This window comes from Melopsittacus undulatus, chromosome 4 (genome assembly GCF_012275295.1).
Source record: "Melopsittacus undulatus isolate bMelUnd1 chromosome 4, bMelUnd1.mat.Z, whole genome shotgun sequence".
NCBI lineage: Eukaryota > Metazoa > Chordata > Aves > Psittaciformes > Psittaculidae > Melopsittacus > Melopsittacus undulatus.
The window spans coordinates 91,121,584-91,144,821 of record NC_047530.1 but is presented as its reverse complement, the minus strand read 5'-3'; the positions used below and the strand labels follow the sequence as shown (position 1 = coordinate 91,144,821).

At 48.0% G+C, this 23,238-nt stretch overlaps 2 protein-coding genes across 4 annotated transcripts; one reads left to right on the top strand and one right to left on the bottom strand.

Annotated features, from left to right (window-relative positions):
- The first annotated feature begins 4,838 nt into the window (after positions 1 to 4,838).
- Positions 4,839 to 18,681, top strand: CUEDC2 (CUE domain containing 2). 2 transcript variants are annotated; one of them, XM_031053055.1, is made up of 9 exons: positions 4,839 to 4,932; positions 11,435 to 11,528; positions 12,358 to 12,501; positions 12,826 to 12,887; positions 14,294 to 14,427; positions 15,521 to 15,691; positions 16,019 to 16,080; positions 17,714 to 17,774; positions 18,160 to 18,681. In XM_031053055.1, exons 2-9 carry the CDS (start codon positions 11,455 to 11,457, stop codon positions 18,304 to 18,306), a joined length of 855 nt encoding a protein of 284 aa, XP_030908915.1. In that variant the 5' UTR covers positions 4,839 to 4,932; positions 11,435 to 11,454; the 3' UTR covers positions 18,307 to 18,681. The 2 variants fall into 2 exon arrangements, with proteins under 2 accessions (XP_030908915.1, XP_030908914.1); XM_031053054.1 differs by lacking the exon at positions 4,839 to 4,932 and adding an exon at positions 4,962 to 5,149.
- On the bottom strand, positions 16,977 to 22,587 carry FBXL15 (F-box and leucine rich repeat protein 15). 2 transcript variants are annotated; one of them, XM_034061656.1, is made up of 4 exons: positions 22,503 to 22,587; positions 21,518 to 21,768; positions 20,284 to 20,786; positions 16,977 to 19,925 (listed from the first exon to the last, which is right to left on the bottom strand). In XM_034061656.1, exons 2-4 carry the CDS (start codon positions 21,698 to 21,700, stop codon positions 19,736 to 19,738), a joined length of 876 nt encoding a protein of 291 aa, XP_033917547.1. In that variant the 5' UTR covers positions 21,701 to 21,768; positions 22,503 to 22,587; the 3' UTR covers positions 16,977 to 19,735. The 2 variants fall into 2 exon arrangements, with proteins under 2 accessions (XP_033917547.1, XP_033917548.1); XM_034061657.1 differs by having other exon boundaries at positions 22,552 to 22,574.
- Between the last annotated feature and the right edge of the window lie 651 nt (positions 22,588 to 23,238).

Genomic DNA, 23,238 nt, shown 5'->3' with positions numbered 1-23,238 from the left:
TCAGTCTGCCAGAGATGAAGTGGGTGGGTATATTAAAGAAAGGCTACGTAATTACGTAAGAAGTGTGTAGCTTTTTAATACACTTTCCAGTAGCAGATCTCCAAGTGTTTTAAGAAAAAAAGGCCAAATGTTGCTTGTCTTCCTTTGTCTATCTGTAAAATGAGGATAAATACTTAAAGACCAAGGAGGTGAGGCTCAGAACCCAAATGTCCTGAGCTCTTCCCAGTACAGAAATAGATTTCTGCCATTAAATCCAAACCAAAGAAATACATCTGAACAAAGAAACCAGAGATAGCAGTAAGACACAATGCTTAAATCATGTTCTGATCCTCTCCATTATTTTAGTTCTGCCAACTGCAAAAGTCAGGCATTTGTTATGTAAATTCAGAGACATGTTTAAATATAGCTAGATATGTACCCTTATTTTCCAGTTCTTAAAATTCCTCTAAATTAAGGAAAGCCTTCTTCGTGTTTGAATATTGCCCATTACCTGCTACAAAAAATAGAAGATGAAAATATCTTTCATGTATGACAGATCCTGTCAATATTTTGTCTATAATACATATGACAAACTAGCAAGCTTCCAGTAAATTAAATTGAAAACACTTTGGCCTTGGCCTAGCAAACTGTCTAATACCTACACTGGCACATGGCTGAGAAGAAGTACTGTTGGGTCAGAAAGTTCTTGGCAGGAGGGTATGCATTCACAGCTAAAATGCAAGAAATCACAATTTAAAGCTCAGAAAAGCTGTGCAATGCAGAGCACAGCACACTGACATGATCTGCACCCAGGAAAACCACATCTAAGAACTCAGCAGTCTAAAAGCTCCTCATAGCTGTCAGATCATCTGACATTCTCAGAAGTTTTTTGCTGGGAAGTTTTTTGCTATTACTACCAACTTTGGAATTACTTCTTACATAGGCTTCCTATATAACAGCATCAAGGGCCTTTTGCAGAACAAAACCCTCTTTGGGGCTCTTCAGTAGCATCTTCTTATTGCTCCTTTACAGTTGGCTAAATCGAAAGAGCTGCTCAGGTCACCCTGGCCCCTTATAGACTGGCTTAGCCCAACATGTAATCAGAAACTGGAAAAACCCTTTGTTCACCTTTCCTATTTTTTCCCCCCTCCAACAAACGCTTCCCAAGTAGCACACTTGTAACTGTAGGACGAGTCAGGGAATACAAATTCCTGATTCCTTTTGCTGGCTCTGACACAGAATTTTTGGAAACAGCCTTCATCTTTCTGTGCTCCAGCCTACTGTATATAAAATTATAAACCACAAATGTAAAGCACACTGAGTTCCCTGACAGAATGATGACAAATTATTCATTTGTTATTCATGTACTTTGCTATTTATTTTTAGATGGATTGCCCATTTCTCTGTCACAAAAAGAGTAAGTTTTTATACCTGTGAACACTACAAAGCTAAGTAAGTCACAGTACAGGAATGAAACAGAACCTTTTGTCACAGACAGCCTCAGAATTGTCTGTCATTTGACTACAAGACCTTTGTAGCTGTGATAAGATGTACATGTAGCAGTAAGAAACCAATAAAATATTCGTGTAGAATTTTCCTGTTACCAAGGAAGAGTAAAGACAAAAAGACTGTAATAAATCTAATTGTCACCTTGACATGCAGATTAATTTACCAGTACGACTCTGAAACTGTAACAGTATTTTTCTCAGGAGCAATGGAAATAAACTTCTTTTGGATTTCAAATTAAGCACATTCGTAATCAACTGCGAAAGGAACATGAAAGCACGGCAATAGCATTTTCAGAGTTAATGACTTACAATTCCAGTTGTCTGCCTTCTGTAATATACCCAGCAGAGGGCTCCACGACCCCAGTCTTGCTTGTTCTGAAAAGCAGCAATTCCCCGAAGTACCTGCAAAATTGGAATTGGAGAGTTGGAATCTCCTTGGGCTGGAGCTGAAAACCTGGGAGCAGTGTGCGCTTTCAGAGGGGTATACAAAAATTGTTTAAAATTCTGGAAAGCTCTGAAGTTAAACACTCACTGCTATTTAGGAAAAAAAAAGGATTCTGTTCTCAAAATACACTTACTCTAAATAGCAAACACTGGTGTCTCTAGAGGATTGAAGATAAACCACAATTAAAATGCTGTTTGGTTTAATAAGAATGAAAGCAGTGGACAAAAATTAAAGCTATGCATTCATATTCTAGTCTTAACAGCAGGAAAGGGAAAATATTTTGAACAGTCTCAATGATGCATACAAACTTGTGATAGAATTAACTATAAAAATGGGAAATAAAGATGGAATATCAAGAAACACACATCACAAATGAGTACCTTTCTTCAAATTAAGCCACATCACTGAAGCCTTTCAAAGCCAGAGCATGCAAAAACTGCAGAATACCCAGTACAGGAAACATGCCTGCATTAAGTAGGGGGCAATACCAAGTGGAAAGGATGCCTTCTTCTTCTCTAATTTAAAAGCAAATATAAAACAGAAGCACATGTAACAGTAAAATTACTCACATACAAATATCATCTACCCACATATTAAAATGCCACAGAACGAACTTATGTCAAATACATTATGCAACAAGGAGTTAATAATAAGCTAGAGAAAGAACAATTTTCCTCTGGCTTGATTCAACACACTTGCATTATTCATCACACACAAATCTGAGAGAATGTGAATCCCATCAAATAATGAGATGGTGCGTGAAGCTCCCTGTTACACAGCAGCCTGTGACTGACGGGTATAAGGACTCTCCAAGAGCCATTTCCTGCGCTGTCACTGCCTTCCATCCAGACCCTCCTGGAAGGGTGTGTTTTGTATGTTTGTATAGGGAATCCCTGGGGAGTTTTTGTTGAGCTTTAGGTCAAACCCCTCTGACTTTAACGTTAAATTAGGGAGCTATTAGATGCCATATTTGTTCCAGTATCCACTACCAGTACTACAATATTGGTCAACTTCCATTAGTGTAAATGAAAACAGAAAGTATGCTAGAAGAGAGAAGTCTGAGCACCTATGGGAGAATTTTAGTGACATTTGAACTTACTTAGATTCTCTGAGACATCTGCTTCAAAACTCATCGTTGTTTTCTCCTCCCTTCATTACCCCAGGATATAGTGCCCTGATCATCAGCCAGGTTGATGGTAAACATCAAAGTATTTACCGTAGAAAAAAATAAACACAACAACAAAAGCAAGCAGAGGTCCTGCCTGTTGTCAGAATTGGTGGCATCTGAGAACTCTCAACATTTCTCATGGGCCCTTGAGGTTTCCAAGTAAGTCAAGGAAACTACAAAGCAGGCTGAGGCAAGACAACTGCTTCAATTCTGCTAACAAAGAGGGTGCCATGAACCACCTGTGGAAAAATCTGGTAACCTCATAAATTCTCATAACAGATTAGTCCAGGAAGTTCTGTTCCAGTTCAGTCAAGAACTGAGGAGAGAGGTTAGGTCAGACAGGGTAACTGCATTTTTTTCTCTTAGCTTTAAAGACTGTTGATTTTTAGGGGCTTTACACGATTTTCCTCAAAATTTCCCCTTCCACTTCACTGTGTTGTAATTCAATTTCTACTGTGTACCTGGCCTGGAAGCAGCTGCATTTTCATTGTGTCCTTTGTATAGTGGGGGTCACACAAGTTGAAACCCATCCTAGAAACAGCAGGCTTGTGGGGTGATTGTTTCAAACTATTTCCTAAACTAAGGTAAACCATAGATCAGAGGACAGATAATGCTTCACAACTGATTAGTTTCAGTTCATGTATAGGTAAGTGCGGAAAAAAAAAAACCAGTTAAAAGCAGAATTCAAGGACAGTGGATACTCCTACAACGGAGTATATTCACACATCTAGGTATGAATGTGTATGCATTTAAATGGAAATAAATAATGGAAACAGCCTCTGCTCTTAATGACACTGGAGTGAGTGCAATGTTCCCTACCCAGCTGGTGTTACTCTGGATTTTTCCTGGTACTGCCAAAGGCAGAATCAGACTCATTTGTTTGGTATTTAGCAACACATTACTGAGGAGCATGAGTCAGAGAATTACTATGCTTTGCTGCTTTAGGATTTTTATGAAGGAGATGCACCTGGCATCAGAGAATTACTCCTCCACAGCTGCTCCAGGAAGTACCGACTGTCGCTGTCAGAGCCGAGTAAAACAAGGAGCAGCTCACCTGATGGGGGAAGGGGACTGCAATCAGCAAGCAGGGCAAAAGCATGGCTGTGCTTTGACTTCTCCTAGAGCTCAAAGCTGCCCTGATGCACTGTAGTCCTCCAAATTGCCAGAATAAAAGAATAAACAGTGGCTTGTCGAGCATGGGGTGACGCGGTTTTTAGCAGCAGAGGGAGCTGAGCCAGGAGGCTCTGCATGCAGCAGCCCGCTTCTGCAGAGACGTCAGCTTAGAGGACGTCCTTCAGAAGGTGCTTCCACCCGACAAGAGCTTTGGCTAGGGAGAAGCCTGCTAGCTTTGCCCAAACAGATGAATATATACTATTTTCATGAGGGAACATATCTGTTGCACTTGGAAAAGAGGAGAATTACACTTAAGTCTGTATTAGGGTAACTGCAGAGCACTACCACGGCCTCACAGAAACACTGTTGTACCACAAGGTCTGGGCATGCTCTAAGCCGCCACCCTGTGCCGCATTCTATTTCCTCTCTGCCTTCATCCGTGCCCCACACACCCCGGGACGGCACGGGCCTGATCTCCGCAGGGCACAGCAGGACTCGGAGCCACCGCCAAGCACAGCCCTGAGTGGAAACCGCCTCACGGATCCTGCCCGTAACCAAGATGGCGGCGCGGGGAACACACCAGCACGACACCGCTCTACCATTCCGCCCCCGCCTCTATGGCTGGCGCCGCGCGCGACCACGTGACGCTTTCAACCGCGCCGCGCGGGACCTGCGCGCCGGGAGGGAACCAGGCCGCGGCGGGGGCGCGCGGGCATCAGGTGACCGGCCTGAGTTCACCCACGGCGACGGGGCTGACCCTATCAGAAGAGGGTGGCGGTGGGGCCGGGGCCGGGCGCTGGCGGCAGGCTCCGCAGAGCCGTCCTGCAGCCCCCACCGTGGCCGGTGTGTCCGCAGCGCCTTGGGGAGCGCGGGAACCAAGGGAGCCCGCGCGTTCGGCTGAACTCCGGGGTCCGCAGCGCGGGAAGGCGCCGGCAGGTGCGCGGTGGGAGGTACCGGAGAGGGGGGTGTGCGTAACGGAGGCGTCTGCAGGCCGAGGTCCGGGCACTGGCACCGCACGGCCGTCACTGGCTGCGGTGTGAGCTGACGCGTTTTGCACGTGGGTTGCGGAGGCTCCGGCTGCGCGCGGTGTTTCCGGGGCTCGGTTGCCAAATTCTGTCAATCTACATGGGATAATTTTTGTCCACCAGCGAGGGTGGACAGACCCCGTGGAAATCAGTAACGGCCCAGAGCTGTTCAGCGATGGGTTGGGGTGAGATTATGGCTCCAGGTGACCACCAGTCATTCATCCAGTATAGGGGCTCCTGGTGCTGTGGCCGTGGTGATGTGCCCAAGCACAGTGAAGCTGCAGAAGGGAAGCCTGGCCACCACTTTATGGTCTTTATGGTTAAAGCCACCAGCAACAAGTTCTGCTTCCCAGTAGCAGTGAGGCCACCAGTGCTTTTGGAATACCATCAGTGGTATTCAGGGACCACTGCAGGCCTTGCTGCAGAAACTGTGAGTTTTGAAAAACATCTCGGCATGGCAGCAGGTGTGAAGGCTGACAGGTATGCTACTCTCACATCAAATTATCCTTTCATATAGTGTGTTTTATTCCTAAGGTTAAAGCTGTACCTTACGTGTTAGAGGGAAGAGTCACGAGTGACATAAAGCATAAAGACACCAATACACAGAGAATGACTTTGTTGTGCTCCTGCTCCAGACAATTCAGCTTTCCTGTTCCATAAAGGACTTACTCCCTCATTCATGGCTTGGGCCAAACAGTCGTAGGATGCACCCTTGACTCTTCCACAGGCATTGAAGTGACTCTGTAAACACTGGTGGTACTTCTGCTCAGTTAAGGGACCTGTGTCAGCAGAGCACCCAAGTGCAGTCCTGGGTATATCTGGGGGGAGGGAAGAGGCTGGCCACTGGCATTACTATCTGCTATTACGGCAGATAGTAGGACTAAGTTGTTAACAAAACCCTGGCTTTAATGTTAGAACATTAGGCAGTTAATTGTGTTAACGTGCACAATGACCTCAGCCTCCTTTCCCATAGCAACCACACTGTGAAAGTCCTTTCAGGGACTTTTTTAGCAAGCAAAACAAAAAATGGGAGCTCTGAAATTACATCTGTAAGGTGTTGCTTGGCCCAAAAAGTTTTCTTCTAAGCCAGCAAAGTTTCAAGAGGTAAAATAGTTCAGTGGAATGTAGCCACAGTTCGTGCTCTGTCTCTGCCTTGTGAGAGATTTCCTCTGAGGCTGTATATCTCAGGCTACACTGAGAGCTCCTTATATCCCAGGGATCTACACTTTCCCAAGCACAAGCACGTGTGCGTACACACACACAGCTGTGTGAGACATGGTCTGATTTCTCGTAACAAGTTTTTGGAGAGAGCATAGTGAGCCACCCTTGTCCCATTACTTACTCAGGAATAATTGCTGCAACTTGAGCTAAAGGAGCCTTCTCGAGGTGTTTTAGTCAATCCCTCAGCCAGATCAGATTTACTTAAACTTTGTCTAGCCTGTTCTGAGAAACATCCAAGGCATACAACACCCATCTCCTTCCACTTGCACAAACCTGAAGTAATTGGTAGGCAAATTTATGATCTCGTAAAAGTTGATGCACATCCAAATGGCAGTTCCTCTTGGCTCAGAAACACCTTCCTAAATTGCTGTCCTCAGTCTGTCTTGTTAACATAAAGTCCAAGGCACAATCAGTCATTCTCATCTTGTCACATTGACATTTGAGAATGATTACTGACATTTGAGTTGAAAGAGCCTTCGGAAATGATCTGGCTTTATGTAAATGTTTCAGATTTTCACAATTTGTTTCTTTTAAAGGAAGGCAGATTCATATGAGTTGTACAAAAAAGAAGCTTGAATATAGCATAAGTAGATATTTCAGACACCACAAGGATAACAAGGCTTTTAGAGAAGTGTTGTTTCTACAGCTGTTGAAATAAACAAACAAAGCCATCACAAAACCAACAAATCTGACATTAATGTGTTAGGAAGGAAAATGCAAGGGTGATGGAGACTACTACATCCTCAAGACAGACAGTAGGGTGGCAAACGGTTGAGCTGCTGGGCAAAGTATCTAGTACAAAACCAAGTAATTTTCACACTTTTATGAACTGTTACAGTTTTTCTCTGAGGTGAGGAAATACATATGCGATATTATGTGGCTCACTCCTAATATTTCAAACCAAGTCTGTCTTAATGAGGTGACATACAATGCTCCAATACTTTTTCACTCTTTAATAATAAACCCCAGTGTTTAAAGACTGAAAAGTTACAGGGGTTTCCAAAGGTTGAAAGTCTCTTGTTCTGACAGTGCAAGACTGTGAGGCTCTACCTAAGGGCAGAGCAATAGCAATACCATTTCTTGACCATACGTTTTGAAGAAATAGATCCTGTGCAAAATGTTAAGCAGAGCCCACATTATAATGACAAGAAATGCAGAAGGACTTTCATAGGTATGTTTGAATTGACTGACAAATACTGAAGTGCTCTTAAAATCCTCACTGCAACTACAGCTGGAAGTTTAAAGTAATGGTAACACTTCAGTAAAATTGAGTTCTCAGGAGAGTGTTTCTCCTGCATTTGGGTTTTAGATTGTTCTGTGCATTATAAATCACTCCTTCACAAAATTGTGCACTTAGGATAAGCCCTTCTATTAAATCTCCCCCTTACCTACTGCAGGTCCCCACTAGAAAAAATTTGGCATTTGCAGGTATAATGCCTCAGGTGTGTTGGTGTGCTAAATTATGTAATTCTGAACTTGGCTGTGGGGAAAGGACAAGCAGCTACGCCAGTTTATTCCTTGAAGAATCCATTTTAAAATGTTTGTATATATGTTTTTAACCAGCTCTATTTCAAGAAAATACACACCAAATCTGAAAGGCCTGAGGACCTTCAGGATTTGTCTTCCACGAACCTCGCTTGGGCAAGACCGTTGTGCACTGTAGATACCCCAGATGTTAAGTTTTTTAAGGACTGTTTACCATGTAACAAATTTTTTTTCTTGTGGCAATAAATGTTCAAATGCAAGTGCATTTGTCTCTCTTGGTGCCTCTGGTTTTACAGGAGTAGGGATGGGTTCTTCGGGTGAAAGGTTGTCTGACCCTTGAAGAAATACTTGATCACCAAGCTACTTTCTGTCCTTCAGTGTAAGACTGTGCTTTTGTCAATTACAGGGTTTCTTTCCACCAGAGGTAGTCTAAAGGTGGCAGCTTGCCTTCTCTGGATATAAACCTTAAATGCAAGTGTGCTGGTGGATGGATTTGACTCATGCCAAAGAGAATTTGTGCCCAGTTATTAAAATGTGCTGCCTTCTCTCCTCTCGTAGACACAAGAGAATAGCCTTTGTTCAAGTACAGCATAGTAATTCCACAGGAAAATACCTGAACATTTCCAAACACTTCACACCAGCATTTCTTGTGGTTGCCAGGGGCTGAGGAATGGATTCAAGACCAGTTAGTGACTGGCCATAGCCATGATAATCCTGTTGCTGAATTCCTTTTTTCTGTGTTTCTCTTGTCCCAGTCTGACACTTGCCTGCAAGTGTCTTTGATTAAGGACGTGAGTGACTTTGTCTGTGCTATTGATCAGAATAAATTACCAGCACTTAATTTATGGACCTCACAGAAGTGCCTTTGACATGGTGAATTGGGCTCTGTTGTTCAGGTAATTGGGTTGTCAGGAAATGGTATTGGTTACTATAGCATTATCTCTCATATGATATTGGCCTGTTTCACGGAAATGGACAAAATATTTTAGGCTTCCAGTTCCCAGGATGTCATGAAGACTAAGGATGGAATACGCATTCTTCTTGATAGCAGTGACCATAGTAACTACATTTTGGCTGCTGCATGTTGATTTCACATGCCTGATTTCTGTAAAAAAAAGAAAATTACTTTTCTTGTACTTAACAATTTCAGGGGGCTTTGTAGTTGTCAGCATTTGCAGATTCAGCTTAAAATGGGGCAGAAACATGCTGCTTAGGACAGTATTCTTGCCAATAGTGAAATTCAGAATCTTATCATTGGCTTTTTGATGTCTGAGAAGGATAGAACAAAGCTCACCTTTTTTTCTGGGTACATTGCAAAGATGACAAACTTGGTTCTGTTGCACCACTAGAGAACACACAAAACACACAGAAAAAAATGGGAAAGAAAAATGCAAACAAAAGGCCCTTCTGAGGCTGAAAAATGAAAGCAGCTCAGCAGCTCACTTTAGGTGTGCATGAAGAGGTCCTACCTGAAGAAGTCTGGAATCTTGTTTTCCTCTACTGTGATTAAATGGGAATTTTCTAATTGAAATTACAGGAGGCAAAATTTTTAGCTTAAGACAGAAGCAGCAAACAAATAATCCTTTCTGATGATGTTTTTCTCTGTCTGTTTCTGCATGTGCTGTGTTTGAATACATGTATATTGGTCATACAGTGGTACAGCACTTCTAACTCACTGTTCATTTCCCAAAGTGAGAGTGAAACATGTGAAGAAGGTTTGCTTTCTCTTCTAGTTAGTGGATCTAGATCAGTGGGAGGGTTGATACTACTGGTAGCTGCAGGTGATTAGATGGGTTCTGTGTTTTGCTTTGAACACAGTGAAAATTAGGGCAGTTCTCTGTATGAATATGTTTCACTGCTTGTGTCCCATTACTGTGAGGTTCTTTCTGTATTTGTCTCCTGCTGCCCCAAGAGACTGGCACTGACACAGGGATTCAGTAAAGGTAACAAAACCTGCATTTGGTCAAAAACTGGAAGAGTAGAAGAGCACAGATTTGGTATATTTGATACGGAATCACTGCAGGGAGATGCAGTGTGTGATGCCATATACCCACAGCAAAGTACTTTTGCACAAGCTTGTGTCACAGTTTTCTCCCTCAGGATTGAGTCAAATCTCTAGAGCTTCAATATGGCTATAGCCAGGGGCCAGTCTGGCTGGCTTGGGTGTGCTCATCTGGCCAGCCACAAAGAGGAGTATATGTACTCTCTTGGCACCTGCGATGGCAGCCTGAGGCAGCTTGAATGGGCCCTGAGACTGAGAAGATGGACGTACCAACACGCTGATGGGCTTTGGTTCTCTGTAGGTCATGCAAGAGCAGTGGTGAGTGCCTTGGGGGGATTTTGTCTATATCCTGCTAGCTCTGGAAGTCTCATCTTGGGAAATGCCAAACCTTTTTGATTCCCATGGGAACAACAGTCCTGTCTTTCAGCAACCCACATGACTGCTCCATGAGTTCTGTGTCAAACAGAACTGGTCAGGTCCTGGTGTGGTTGGAATGAAGGAGCTGCACTGGTAGGAGAATGATAATCTTTGGAAGCTCTGGCTGATGACCACAAGTTTCTCTTTAGGCAGGGCTAGTTTGCTTCCTTGAAAGAACTTGGTGCTTACACCAGGAGTTTGTCCACCCAGCAGCTTTGTAAACCCTGGGGGAATGGTTAAGGAACGGCTTTTTTCCACCCATTTTAGTCCAGGCCCAGTAGTGAGCTGAAGGAAGGCTGTGGGCAGCCCCCCTCTGCCATTGCTTCTGTAGGAGCTCTGTGATTCTTAGAACTCCCCTGAGTTTTGGATTATCAAACACCACTTGTTGCAGCTGCATCAACTGCAGAAAGGCTCATTTACTGAGCAGAACAACAGGCTCCTGTTTGGGTGGGATTCCACTGGCAGTCCGTGCCTGACCTGGAGACCTTTGATATTTTGGCTGGCAGACTAGTTGTCTGTGCCCTGCTTGGTATTTCCCTGTAAAATATGCTCTAGGTTGTCCTTTCTTTAGGAGACATTACCCTTCCTCCCACTTGTTCCTGAGTCCAAGCATCACTGCAAATGCTCTTGGCTGGAAAGTTCACCCCTCTCTGAACTGAGCATGCAAACCCACTACTTGCTGCTTCCTTGCCAGACAGCTCAGTGTTCCAGCTCAGGAAGTGTCTCTGAAGTCCTGCAGCTGGACACATCTGCATTTCCAGCTTTGCGTCCTAGAAGGAATGTTTTAAATGTACAGTACAACTGCATATTGCCACCATCAACACAAGCTGGAGAGGCCCAAGATACTGGGACTGCTGTGGGCTTCTATTTCCAGTGGATTCTAATAGTGCTGCATGGTGTGGTTATTTTTGCCTAGTGTTACCCAGGGATGACAAGGAGGAGTTTGTGAATTTTTCTTGTGAGGAGAATACACTGGCCTACACCAAGCCTACCTTTTGATCTGGTTGATATTTTGATCTACTTCTGGCCTTTGAAATTACATGGAGGGTTTTTTTTTTCTCTTTTTTTTAGAGGAAAAAGTTTAGAGAGACATGGAGCTTGAAAGAATCATTCGAGACACACTAACACACTTCATCCAGTCCCACATCCCTGCAGCAGACCTCAGGTATGTTGAGTTAGCAAGATCCAGTATCATTGCTCTAGATTGAACTTTGCATTAATTGTTTTTCTACACATTATACTGAACTCTATCGTTTTCGTGTAATTTGTGTTACCTTTCCTTAAGTCAGATCCAGGATGCAGATAATTTGCACAGGCTCTGATGGGAATGCTTGAATAACTATCTAGTAATGTACTGTCTTTGATGACCAAGATAATTAATTTCCTGTCCAGTAATACACATTAGAATATGGAATTCTCTTCATTCCCCAGAGCTCCCTAAGGGCTTTCTGAGCAGCCTAACACTATGTCAGAGCTCTCCCTATTTTGAACTCTGCCTGCATGCAGAGATACAGCCAACTTGAAGCTGGAACACAGCAGCTGTTTTGGCAGCTGGTGGCAGCAGTGACATAAGTGTGGAGAGCAGCGAGCAGAGAATACTGCATCTCATAGAAACAGCAACTTAACAGAACATGATGATCCCACCTGAAACACCAATCAGCACAGAAAAGTGAGGGTTTGAGCACTTGGAATATTTTGTTAGCTCAGCTGAGGCACCTGCAGGAGCACAGCATCTGGGCATACACTGGGGCTTTCCTTCAGTGCTGCCCAAGACAGCAATGCAGTGTTTCATCTGTAAATGCTTTCCAATCAACCACTGACCAGCTGCTACTTGGCTTTACTGGTGGGATCTGCCCAAGATACAGTCCACAGTGGTCCTTCTGCTTCTCTATTAGAAAGAGACAAGGTTAGATGGAATGGGATGGAGAGAGAGAGAGAGAGAAAAGAAGTGCCTGCTGACTCTGCTGCCACGTCCCATTTGTCTCTGTCTCCAGTGGGATGGATGATGTTTTCTTCTCCTATATCACGGGTGTCCTGGAAGAGCTGGGCTCACCAGAGTCCTCTGAGGAGACTTTTGACATGGACACTTTTGTGGAAATGATGGAGGCATATATCCCTGGCTTTGCAGAAATCCACAGGTATGTGAATGTTATTGCTTTGTACGTGCATGCCATGCACTGGGGGCCTGGACCCAAGCCCCTCAGTATGACAAATTTTTATGCTATACCAAGTTGAAGATGTATTGGTACCAAACCTGTGCTATTGTGATTAAGACAGTCTTTCCATGAACACACAGATGCTAATCCCAGTATAGTTTGCAAGTAGGTCCTTTGCTATCTGAAATGACAGTTAATTTTGTTGGGCTGCCCAACAAGACTTGTCTTTCTGTAATGAGGTAGCTAAGTAGGATAGGCTACTGTTCTTATTCCTCGCACTAATTTTGCAGCTTCTGTCTCTTACAGTGAGGATGTTTGTGAAATGATGTTCTCTCTCTCAGAGAGGCTTGGTGAAGCTCGCAACACAGGTGAGTTACACAGACAATTTCAGCACAAGAAGGTATATTCTGCACGTATTTTCAGTCTTAGTATTTGGAGCTGAGCAGTGCCACAGTTAGGCTCTCAAAAGGGAACCTGAATTAATTGACCTTTTTTTTGGTTTTATGTTCAGTCAGGTTTTTGATATCAGTACATGGGAGGTTTGAGTTGTGTGGAATACTGTCCAAGACATACTGGGATGAAAAACACTTGATCAGATCTCCAAACACCTCTGTTGAGATCACATCCAGAATAATAAGGAAGAAATGGCAGATACAGTGCTGCTTGTTGAAATTCTGCTCTAGGTTAATTCTGAAAGTGAGGATTTCTGCCTGCCTCTGTTAGCCATCTGTAAGCAACACCACCACTGGGCAGCCCATGTCAGGTGCATCATCAAGTAGAAAATCCAGCTGATTGCTTGTGTAATTTCTAGGCTTTCGGCATCCTCAAAGCTCACTTCCTGTTCACTCATGAATCCTGGCATGGCTGCAAAATCAGCAGTGATGTGCCCTGGCCTGCACAATGCAGGACTGCAGAAGACTCCATTATCCCAGTGGCCCTTTCTAACCTCAGCATTCATGATCAGCTGGATTGCTATGTTAATCAGCTCCAAAGGTACTTCACACTAAAGAATAGACAAGTGAAGTGCTTGGATATTAAACCTTTCAGGACATACCAGTCTTGGTTTTGCTTATCTAGCAATATTACTGCTGTCTTGCCAGAAGGCTACACAGCACAGAACAGCGTAGACAGTCCTGTCTTTTATCTTACTTGCTGCTTTCTTGAACTTGACAAAATCTTCTGCTCTGGTCCCCTATATCTTCGTTTTGAGGATTCTGATGTAGCCAGAATGTGAAAGAACAGCGCCATCCCAGTTTTAAAAAGGTCAGGACAGAGGTGAAACAATTACAGTGACACAGAAGGAGCCTGTAAAGAGAGATGCATCAGAGTAACCTGATCACAGGATGTGCTGGCTCACATAAGCCTGGGGACTACCACAGTGTATTCCCAAATTTAAAATCAAAACCATGCCTTAGTTCAAAGCTAGAGCAAACACCATTCTTAGAAATGTTAACAAAAATGCCGTAAGTATCCACAGCCAAGGCATTAGAGGGCTGAGAATTGACAGAATTGAATTCACAAGCAGCCTGCACCCTGTAAGACCTGGAAATGCAGCATTCAGAAGCTCCAGCATGCGCTAGCACTGCTTACCTGCAGGTCAGGATGAGCAGAGTAGCTGTTGCCTCTGAGGGCAGGAGGAACAGTAGTGCTTTCCAGTCTCATCACTTAAGAAAGGATTTGCTTGGCACACGATGCGCTAGCAATCTAATGGCAACAGAAAACAGTTCTAGACTTAGTGGGACTGTTCCTCAGGAGATATCACTATGTCTTTAAGAAAAACCTGGCCAAAAGGCTGTGGAAAATGGAAGTGAAGCACCCTCTGAAGACCTGATCAAGGGCCAGGAGCCTGGAGCTGGAGCCTGCAACGGGGAAGGGCAGTGCACTCTAACAGACGGAGCCGGGGCCCAGGTATGAGCATCCTGCAGAGAAGCAGCAGCAGTGGGGACAGTCACCCAGCACTAGGCTACCAGCACCACCTGAGGGCGTTTTCTGGCTCTGGAGGGAATGACAGCATAAGCTGTGACAGCATCACTGGTGTCTGTGAGCTCAATGGTATGGCCTGAGCAAGACTGCATAAATGGAAAGAGAAAATTATGTGCTGACAGAAGAACATGAGGCATCACTCTGGCTCATCCTTTCCACCCACTGGAAAAGATGAGCCAGAGCAATGGTTGAGAGAGCCTGTCCCAGTGCCCTCAGAGATCCCACAGCAGCACCATGGGGATGCCTCTACAGCACTCAACCTTGCTTCACCCTGTTCCCCTTGCCTCACTCAACAGTTTGAGGTGGATCAGCATTTCTCTCCCCAGCTGTCATACAGTATCTGCATAGGAAGCAATCCCATCTCTGTGTGTCAGTCCTGAAGATGCCAGTCCAGACCCTCAATGACTATGCTGTATATTTACAGAGCTTTACAGCACTGAGTCATTGGCCCAGCAGTCCTGATCCTGCAGTACCATTCAGCATGACCCATGCCACAGGCATTGCAGCACCTGGTAGATCCCCCCTCACCTCCTTCCCTCACACTCTGCTTGCTCTTTTTCCAGTACTTACCTCTTCCTGCTCTGCAGTGCAATGATTCTGCATCCACAGGCTTCTAGCAAATGCTGCTGCTGTGCTTCCTTCTGATGTAGCCACAGGTCACTACTTAGTAGTCCCTTCCCTTTCTGATCAAAGCACATAAAATTTCATAAGGTGAGCAGGAGTTCAAGCATTACACCATGGTGTCCAGAAAGCTCACTCCTACAGAGGCACATAGGATGGCCACAGATGAGACGGTTCACAGCAGCCCTACGAGGGGGAAAAGATTAAGGAAGAGCGATGCTTTGTCCTTGCAAAGATATGATCCCGTTAGCTTTGGGAGTGGTATTTAGTCATGTTTGTATGGAGAGAGAGCCTTCAGCTAAGGGCAGGCTGAGTTTCCTGACAACGCAAAACCAGAAAGGCCCTTTTCAACAGCTCACCATATCCCAACCTTAACCCTGTCTCTTGCTCCAACTAGGAAGGCAATAACTTGAAGGATGGTGTGGAGCTGCTGCTGGAGATGTTCCCAGCTTGTACCATGAGCCAGGCAGAGAAGGCGCTCGCCATGGCCTTGGGGAACTTGGAGGAGGCAGTGCAGTTAATTGTGGATGAGAAAGTGGAAATTGGCCCAGCAGGTGCGAGTGTGAAGGTACAGTATTCGTAGCTGGGTGGCAGCAGGCCAGGGAGCAGGGCAGAGCTCAGGGCCACATGGGTGTCCCCGCTCTCTGCTGCAAGCAGCTTTAACCACAGGAACTCCCTGTGCAATGAGCCAGGAGGCTCACCCAGAACAATAGCCCCTCTCCCTTCCCTTTGCTCTGTGCCCACCACCAAGCCAGCACCCCAGTGGACCTGTGGCTGGCACCCTGCTTCCCACAGGAGCTAGAGTGCTCCACCAGCAGCTGGCTTCACTGAACTAGCAGGGATTAGGTGTACACCCCACATGTTGTGCCACTCACACCACCTTGTCTCTTCTCAGGAACTGGCACGGCCTCGCAGAGCACCCAACCATGAGGAACTCAAACAGGTTATCCTACAGAAGTAAGTACCCAGCAGCAGAGAACCCCTCATTTTGCTCCAAATAAAGGAAGAGGTGACAGGGGAAGGTCAGAATGGCAGTGTAGTCTATAAAGAACTTGGGGTGTATGATGTTTAGTAACGATGCTGTGAAGCTGATTTAGGTACAGCTGAATGCACCTACAAATACAACCATCATGTGGGAAAAAAAATAGGTTTGGGTTTGTTTTAGAGCTGTGGCACAGGAACAGGTTACCTGCACCAGCTGGGTCACAGCACTGGCTGTGTGTGAGGTTTCAACCTCCTGCAGGTACAGTGTAAGTCACAGTACTGCCAGCTGAGGTCCTGGTTAAAAGTTCAACACACAAACATCATGCTGCAGCTCAGGTAACACGCTGTGACTTGTAAAACTACAGCAGCTCATTCATACCCCATCCTTGGAGATAGTCCAAACAGGGCTAAAGATACCTTTAAGAGACTGTGTGTACAGCAACATTGGGAAGATTAAATCTCACTTGTTGAGCATGTGAATTCAATACATTTAAAGAAACCTCACTGAAGTCCCCCTGTGGACTTCTTAGGAATGAAAGTGGCTTTGGACTGGTTTACCTTTATTCATTTCCAAAAGCATTTAATTCAGTAGGAGAACCCACGCTGTGGTTTCATTGATCTGCTTTAAGATCTCAGCTTTCACCAATGTCCTCTGGGCATACAGATTGCACATGTCTATCCAGCCACATCTTTTCCACCACTTTACATCCTCCCCAGTGACAGAATGGGGAGACAGTCAATGGTCTAAGGAAGATAAAGCAAAGCAGAAAGGCATCCAAGCAGAATTAGCAATTCCTGCCCTTGCCCATCTCCTGTGCAGGCCTGTTTCAGGGTGACAAGCAGGGGAACAAAAAAAGCCCAAGCTGGTATTTATGTTTCTGGGAACTTCACTTTAATGACATTTTGGCAATGTCCTGTACTTTAAACATCACTCAAGCACAGGTACAGAGAGCAGATTACCATAGCTGAAGATACACATGAGCAACTATACTAACTACTGAGGGAGAAGTCATGGTCAGTTGTGCTGTCCGCCTGCTAAGCCAGCACCAGTCTCAAGAGTAGTAACTTAGCAGTACAGCAAGTAAATGTTTGGGCCCTGATGTTTCAGTCATATAGAGCATGAGGTTTTATGAAGTTGCTTCCAGCACAGACCTGTTTCACAGTCAAGTAGTAGGTGAAGCATGAAAGGAACACCATCTCTTCAGGGCAGAAGCAGCCAGCTTGGTCCTGTAATCTCAGCTCTGTCTGCTTTGGCTGCCATCAGTTGGGCTGAGAAGAAACAAACCTGCTCCAATGGCAGAGCACACCAGACCTGAACAACAATTCCATTTCTGCAGTGCCCATCAGCATTCTCAGCAGCCCAAGTTTTCAGTACCATTCACATACAGCCAAGGATGGTACTCCAGGAGAATCCTGATAGAATCTCCGGAAGGATGACAACACTTCTTGCCCCTTTCATCCAGAGGATAACAAGTGCTTGTAGCTGCGATCTAGGCACACAGGACACATTGTACAGCCACAAACCAGCCAAAGGGAAAAGGGCATAGGCTATGAACAGCTCCAGGCAATGCTTGTTACAGTGTTCACTAAATGTGTCTTGTTTCAGATACATGATGGTGGATAGTGCAGATGATCAGAAAACCCACCGACCAGCTCCACCCAAAGAGGTAAGAAGAGCAGTCCCAGCTCACCAGCAGTTTGAATGTCCTTTGGCTCCAAGGTTTAAAAATCAGGCTGCAAGTCCAGAAAACAACAGGGCAGAACAGAGCAGGAACATTCCCAGAGCCCACTAGTAAACAAAGAAGGAAGATTAGCCTGGCTACGGGGTGGCAGGGTCTGTCAGTTTCTACCATTCCTGACTAGCATGGGCCTTGCCCATCAGACAGCTTCCTTCCAGTTTTGCCTGAGATTCCCAACACACAGGATGGGTAAAACAGCCCACCCCAGTCTTCCTCTGCCCCCTGACAGCACAGCTCTGCTTCTGCTTGTCCCCTCTCTTTCCTTCGCAGCATGGCTGGCCACCCATTTGGTGTTAATATCTTTCCTCTCCAGGCTCCCAAGAAGTTGATCCGCTATATTGATAACCAGGTGGTTAGTACAAAGGGAGAGAGGTACAAAGACATCAAGAAGCCTGAGAGCGAGGAGATGAAAAGAACCTACATTAGCCTCAAACCAGCCAGGAAGTATAAGTTCCACTGACAGCCAGGTCCTCCTGTTCTTCAGCTTCCACCTCGCCAGCCAGGCTTGGCAGGGTGGACACACAGCACTAGGAATGAGGGGACTCCTCCACCTGCCACTAACTGGAACTAACCCAGGAGCCAAGACACTACTTCCAGCTTCCTCAACTAATACAGCTGAGGGGAGACCTCTCCTTGTGTAGCTGTCCCTCTGCCCCCAAGGGCACACTGCAGTGATTCTCCAGGGCCTGGGCATTCTCTGCTATACCATGCATGGGACATTTTTAGATCTAAGATGTGGCTTGTGCTTTTGCAGCAACCTTTTTACAAGTCTGCACTGTTGCTTTAAACTGCGTGCCAGTATTAATAAAGATTATGTGAGTTGGTGTGTAGTTCAGCTGGAGCATGCATATGAGTTGTGGACACCACCTCCAATCCCTCCTGGGGCCAAAGGTAAGAGCAGGGTCATTCTCTCTTCCGCTGTTTATTCTCTTCACATTCACCACAGGATGTAGCTGCTGTCTGGTTAACCACTTGGCAGATACAAGGGCTGAGGTTGAACTCCAGACCAGAGCTAGGCTCCCTGCCAACACCACCTGCAGCACTCTCATAAGCTCCAGCTGACAGCATGGCAAGGGCTCCTGTGATTTCTCAACACTTGGATGCCAAAGCATCAGCCATGCAACATGGAGCAGGATATAATAGCTAGCCTGGGCACTACTGAAATATTAAGTCAGAAACTGGGGGGGAAACAAACAGGAATGGTCAATCACTTGCAGTGAAGCACAGCTAGGTCTGGTGTTTTTCTGTCAGTGAAACTGCAGTTAGGAGCAAGTTTCCCCTGAGAACAACTCTCACCTTGCACCAGCCCAAACCAGCACCCTAGGCCTGGGCCATGCCAGCAATTTGGTGTCAGGCTGGCGAGTGGCTGCAGGCTGAAGCTGGACTCACTCTGCCCTCCTCCTGCAGCACAGAGGGGCCTGCCCTCTCCCAAGAGGAGGGCCGGCAGCTTTCCTCCTTCACTCCAGCTGGCCTGGTGTGTTCCACAGCTCTGCTGGCATACCCTGCACAACACCCCAGGGGACAGACCCCATCAAAGACTTTCCTCTGTCGGGACAGCTGCCATTTAGAGATTTAAAATACAACGAATAATAAATCCTATCAGCTGGCCTAGCCAAGGCCTGTTCAGCACCATGGTGTTCCTGCAAGTCACTCGTTCTCTCCACTGCAAAGGGAGTTACTTTCCCCAGAGGCACCAATGAAGCCCACTCATGAATATGCACCCTGTGGCTGCTGAACAGCCCCAGAGGAAACAGTGAACCCCACTCAGACAGCCTTGCCAATGGGACCAACCTCTCCCTCTGCATATCTCCAAAGCAGCTGGTTCCGGCATCCTCCCAGGATCCCAGTGTCTTGTCAGTCCCCACCCCCCCTCCCCAGCAGCAGCACTTCTAGATCTGGAGGTTGATGAAAGGGGCGAAGCCAACCACATCCTGCAGGAGAACAAGAGCCCTCTGCAGTGGAGGCTCCACATCCAGCTCCACCCCACGGCTTCGGAGGATGCTCAGGCTGGACTCAGCCACGTTGTGGCAATGCTTCACCTTCAGCGAGCGCAGCTTGGGACAGTACTCAGCCAGGACCCTGCCAAGAAAGAGCATGTGCAAGTTGCATGCCAGGCCTCTAAGTGCACTGCTCACCCTCTTCTCCCAGAAGCCCAGCACTCACCACTGTGCCACAAGTACCAGCCTTCAGAAGCAGTATCCTGGTGGTCTAAGAGAAACTCCAGGGATATGTTTGTGTCCCAGATCTACCCTCCATGACATGCTGGGAAATCTGCTGTTAGTAGCCCCTCTTGAAGGGCCTGTTAGTGTCTTCTCCCCCAGTCTGAGCTCTCGTTGCTTTTAGCATGAGGAAATCTAACTTTTCCTCTTGGCTTCTCCTCCACTTCCCACCCCAGCCACCTGCCATCCCCACACCAGCTCCCCAGGTTGCTTAGTACCTGATGGAATCATTTTTCACTCGCAGACACCCTGTGAGGTCCAGGTGTTCCAGCTCAGGGCAGCACTTGGCAATCTCCTCGACCGCTACATCACCCACGTTGGCATTTACAGCCAGCGACAGGGATTTGAGCCTGTTGCACTTCTGCACCAGGTAGCAGATGGCCTCATCCTTCAGCTGGCGACAGGCTGTCAGGTCCACAGCCTCCAGTGCCTTGCAGTGGTCAGCCAGGCTGCGCAGGGACAGGCTGTCTACCCACTCACAGTGGGCCAGGGAGAGCTGGCGCAGGCTGGGGCAGCTCAGTGAGATGGCCACCAGCGCATGGCGGCTGAGCTGGGCACAGCCCTTCAGCTGGATGTGGTGCAGGTGGTGGTTCTGCCCGATGACTGGGAGCAGCTCCCCATCTGTCAGCCAGTCGGAGCAGTTCTGGAGTGCCAGCTGCTGCAGTACTTCGTTGTCCTTCAGCAGGTTAACGAAAGCAGCTCGAGGGATGGGAGGTCCAATCTGCGTGGGGAACCCAGGAAGAATGACGTGTCTCCCAGGGCTTCAGATCACCTGATCCTCACCAAATACTCTCTCCCCTCCTCTCTTCCACTGTGACAGTGGTGATCAAAGACACTCCCTCTTCTCATTACATAGTAAACCCTGCTGTCAAGCTTTCCTCCCCTTATGCCAAGGCTACTGCCACAAGCTAGAATATGCTTGGGCTTCTCCATCACACATCATCATTTACATATTCGTGATGAACTCCACACCTCTGCTCATCAAATACTCTGCTAGACCACTCTGTCCTCACAGAACAGCAGCTACTCCAGCCTTTCCAAATCCCAGGGATTGTCTCCCAGGGCAAGCATAAGCTTTCCCTGAAGATGAGGGACAGAATTATCTTCCACCAGACCCACCTTAATGCACAGCCTCTGTGAGGAACAGGCTATGCCACTCAGGACTGGCTTTCTCCTGCCAGCTGGTGCCCATAATGACCAGGGTGGAGTTTCCTGGCTCACTCCTCCCAAGGTCTCTTGCTAAAGACACTGGCATTGCTGGGTCCTGAATCACTGCCTCTCCTCCCTGGGCCCATCTGTCCAGTCTGACACCCAAGCCATTAACCCAAGCTCCTGAGCAGAAACCAGCCTCCTTGTCAGGGGGTTCTTCGCCTCACATAGTCAGATGCTCCCCTGTTAGCTCCAGATCAGTAGGACATCTGTGTCTCCCCAAGCCTCAGAGCCATCCAATACCTGGCTTGAGTCAAAGCAGCGCATATTGGCCAGGTACAGCTGGATGAGAGACTGGAATGACTTGCTGACCCTCTGCAGGCTCAAGAGCTGCTGCAGTGGCAGATGACAGAGGATATGTGGAACCAAGATGTCTTCCCAGGGCAGGTCCAGGAGGCATCCCCTGGAGGGGGTCAAACTCATCATCAGACGTCAGGGAGCCAGGCTACAGTGAGAGCCAGGCTAGATGTCCTCACACCTACTGCCAGGTGCCTCTAGGAGGAACAGCCAGAAAGAAATACTCAGCAGTGTCTCCCACCATCAGCCCGCAGGGTAACACCCCCTGGCCCTCAGCAGGGCACACACCTGCCACCTGCATCATCTCCTCCCCAGCCTGGGACGTTCACTGCTCAGGCATCTGAGTCCACCTGACTGGATTGCCCTCGGGGAAGGGACTTCCCACCAGCCTCTTGAGGTGTTCTTGTCCCTCAACGAAGCAGCAAGCGACTGCTGCAGCATTACCGCATCATCTGCACAGCAGCTGTGCCTCCCTTCCACGCCTAAGCATCGCTCCACCTGGCAGTTCGTCCCCTGCACCCGATGCCGAGCCACTCGGACCCTTGCGAGGGGAGAGCAACAACGCTTCGGACGCCCCGAAAGCGGTCTCCCTCCGATGAGGCCACAGCCTCGGGTAGCCAGAGGAGGGGCAGGAGCCGAGGAGGGAGCAGAGGGGTCCCGGCAGCCCGGAGCCTCCCGAGCTGCGGTTTGACATGATCCCAGCAGAACCCGCAGCTGGAGGCGGGGGGAGGACGACACTCCCGCTCAGCCATTCCCACCCCACCGCCCCTCGCTCACCCTAAGAGGCCCAGCTCCCGGACTGCCGCCCCGCCGCCGCAGCGAGGGGGCTGCAGGAGCCCCACCAGGGCCTGCACATCCACCCTCCGCGCCTCCCTGACGTAGGGCCCCCTGGCGATGCGGCTGCCCTGCCCCAGCACCCCCAGCCCGGTACCTGCCGCCCCCCGGCGCTGCCCCGGCCGCTCCATCCGGCTACACCTCACCCAGACGCCGGCGTCCAGCCGTAACGTCACGCCGGCGGGCGGAAGTACGCGCGCCCGGCCGCCCCGCCCCAGGCCCCGCCCCGTTACCTCGACCGGCAGCAGCGTGCACGTTATCGGGGACCGGCGGGAGACCTCGCAAGGCAGCAGCACCCGGGGCGGCGAGGAGGGCTCTTCCCTGACAGGCCGGGGCACCGGGCGGAGCAGAGCGACTCTGGCCCTGCGGGTGCGCCGGCGGTCACAGGTCCCACCGGTACCGCAGCTGCTCCCGCAGGCTGCTGCAGTGGCGCGGCTTTCACACCAGCTCCGGTACAACGGCTCACCGTGCGCACACGCTTCCCAGTGCACACCACCAGTCCCTCAGTTATCCCAGTTCCCCCGCGCACACCAGATCCCCAGTTTCCCGGTGTACACCGGTCGCTCCAGCCCCGCGGCTCCTTGGTGCACACCGGCTGCGCCGGTTGCCCGGTTCCCAGAGCACGCCCTGCCCGCTGCAGGCGGACTGGCGCATGCGCAGCTCGGCAGCGCTGTCCTTTCAGCACCACGCGGAGCCGGGACCCGCCGGGACCCGCTGCTGCCGGTGAGCGACGGCACCGCCCCCCAGCCCCGACAGATCCCCCGGCCCGGCCCGGCCCCCAACACCCTACCCGGTCCCGCTGCTCGCCCAGCTGGCTCCGCCTCCCACTTCTC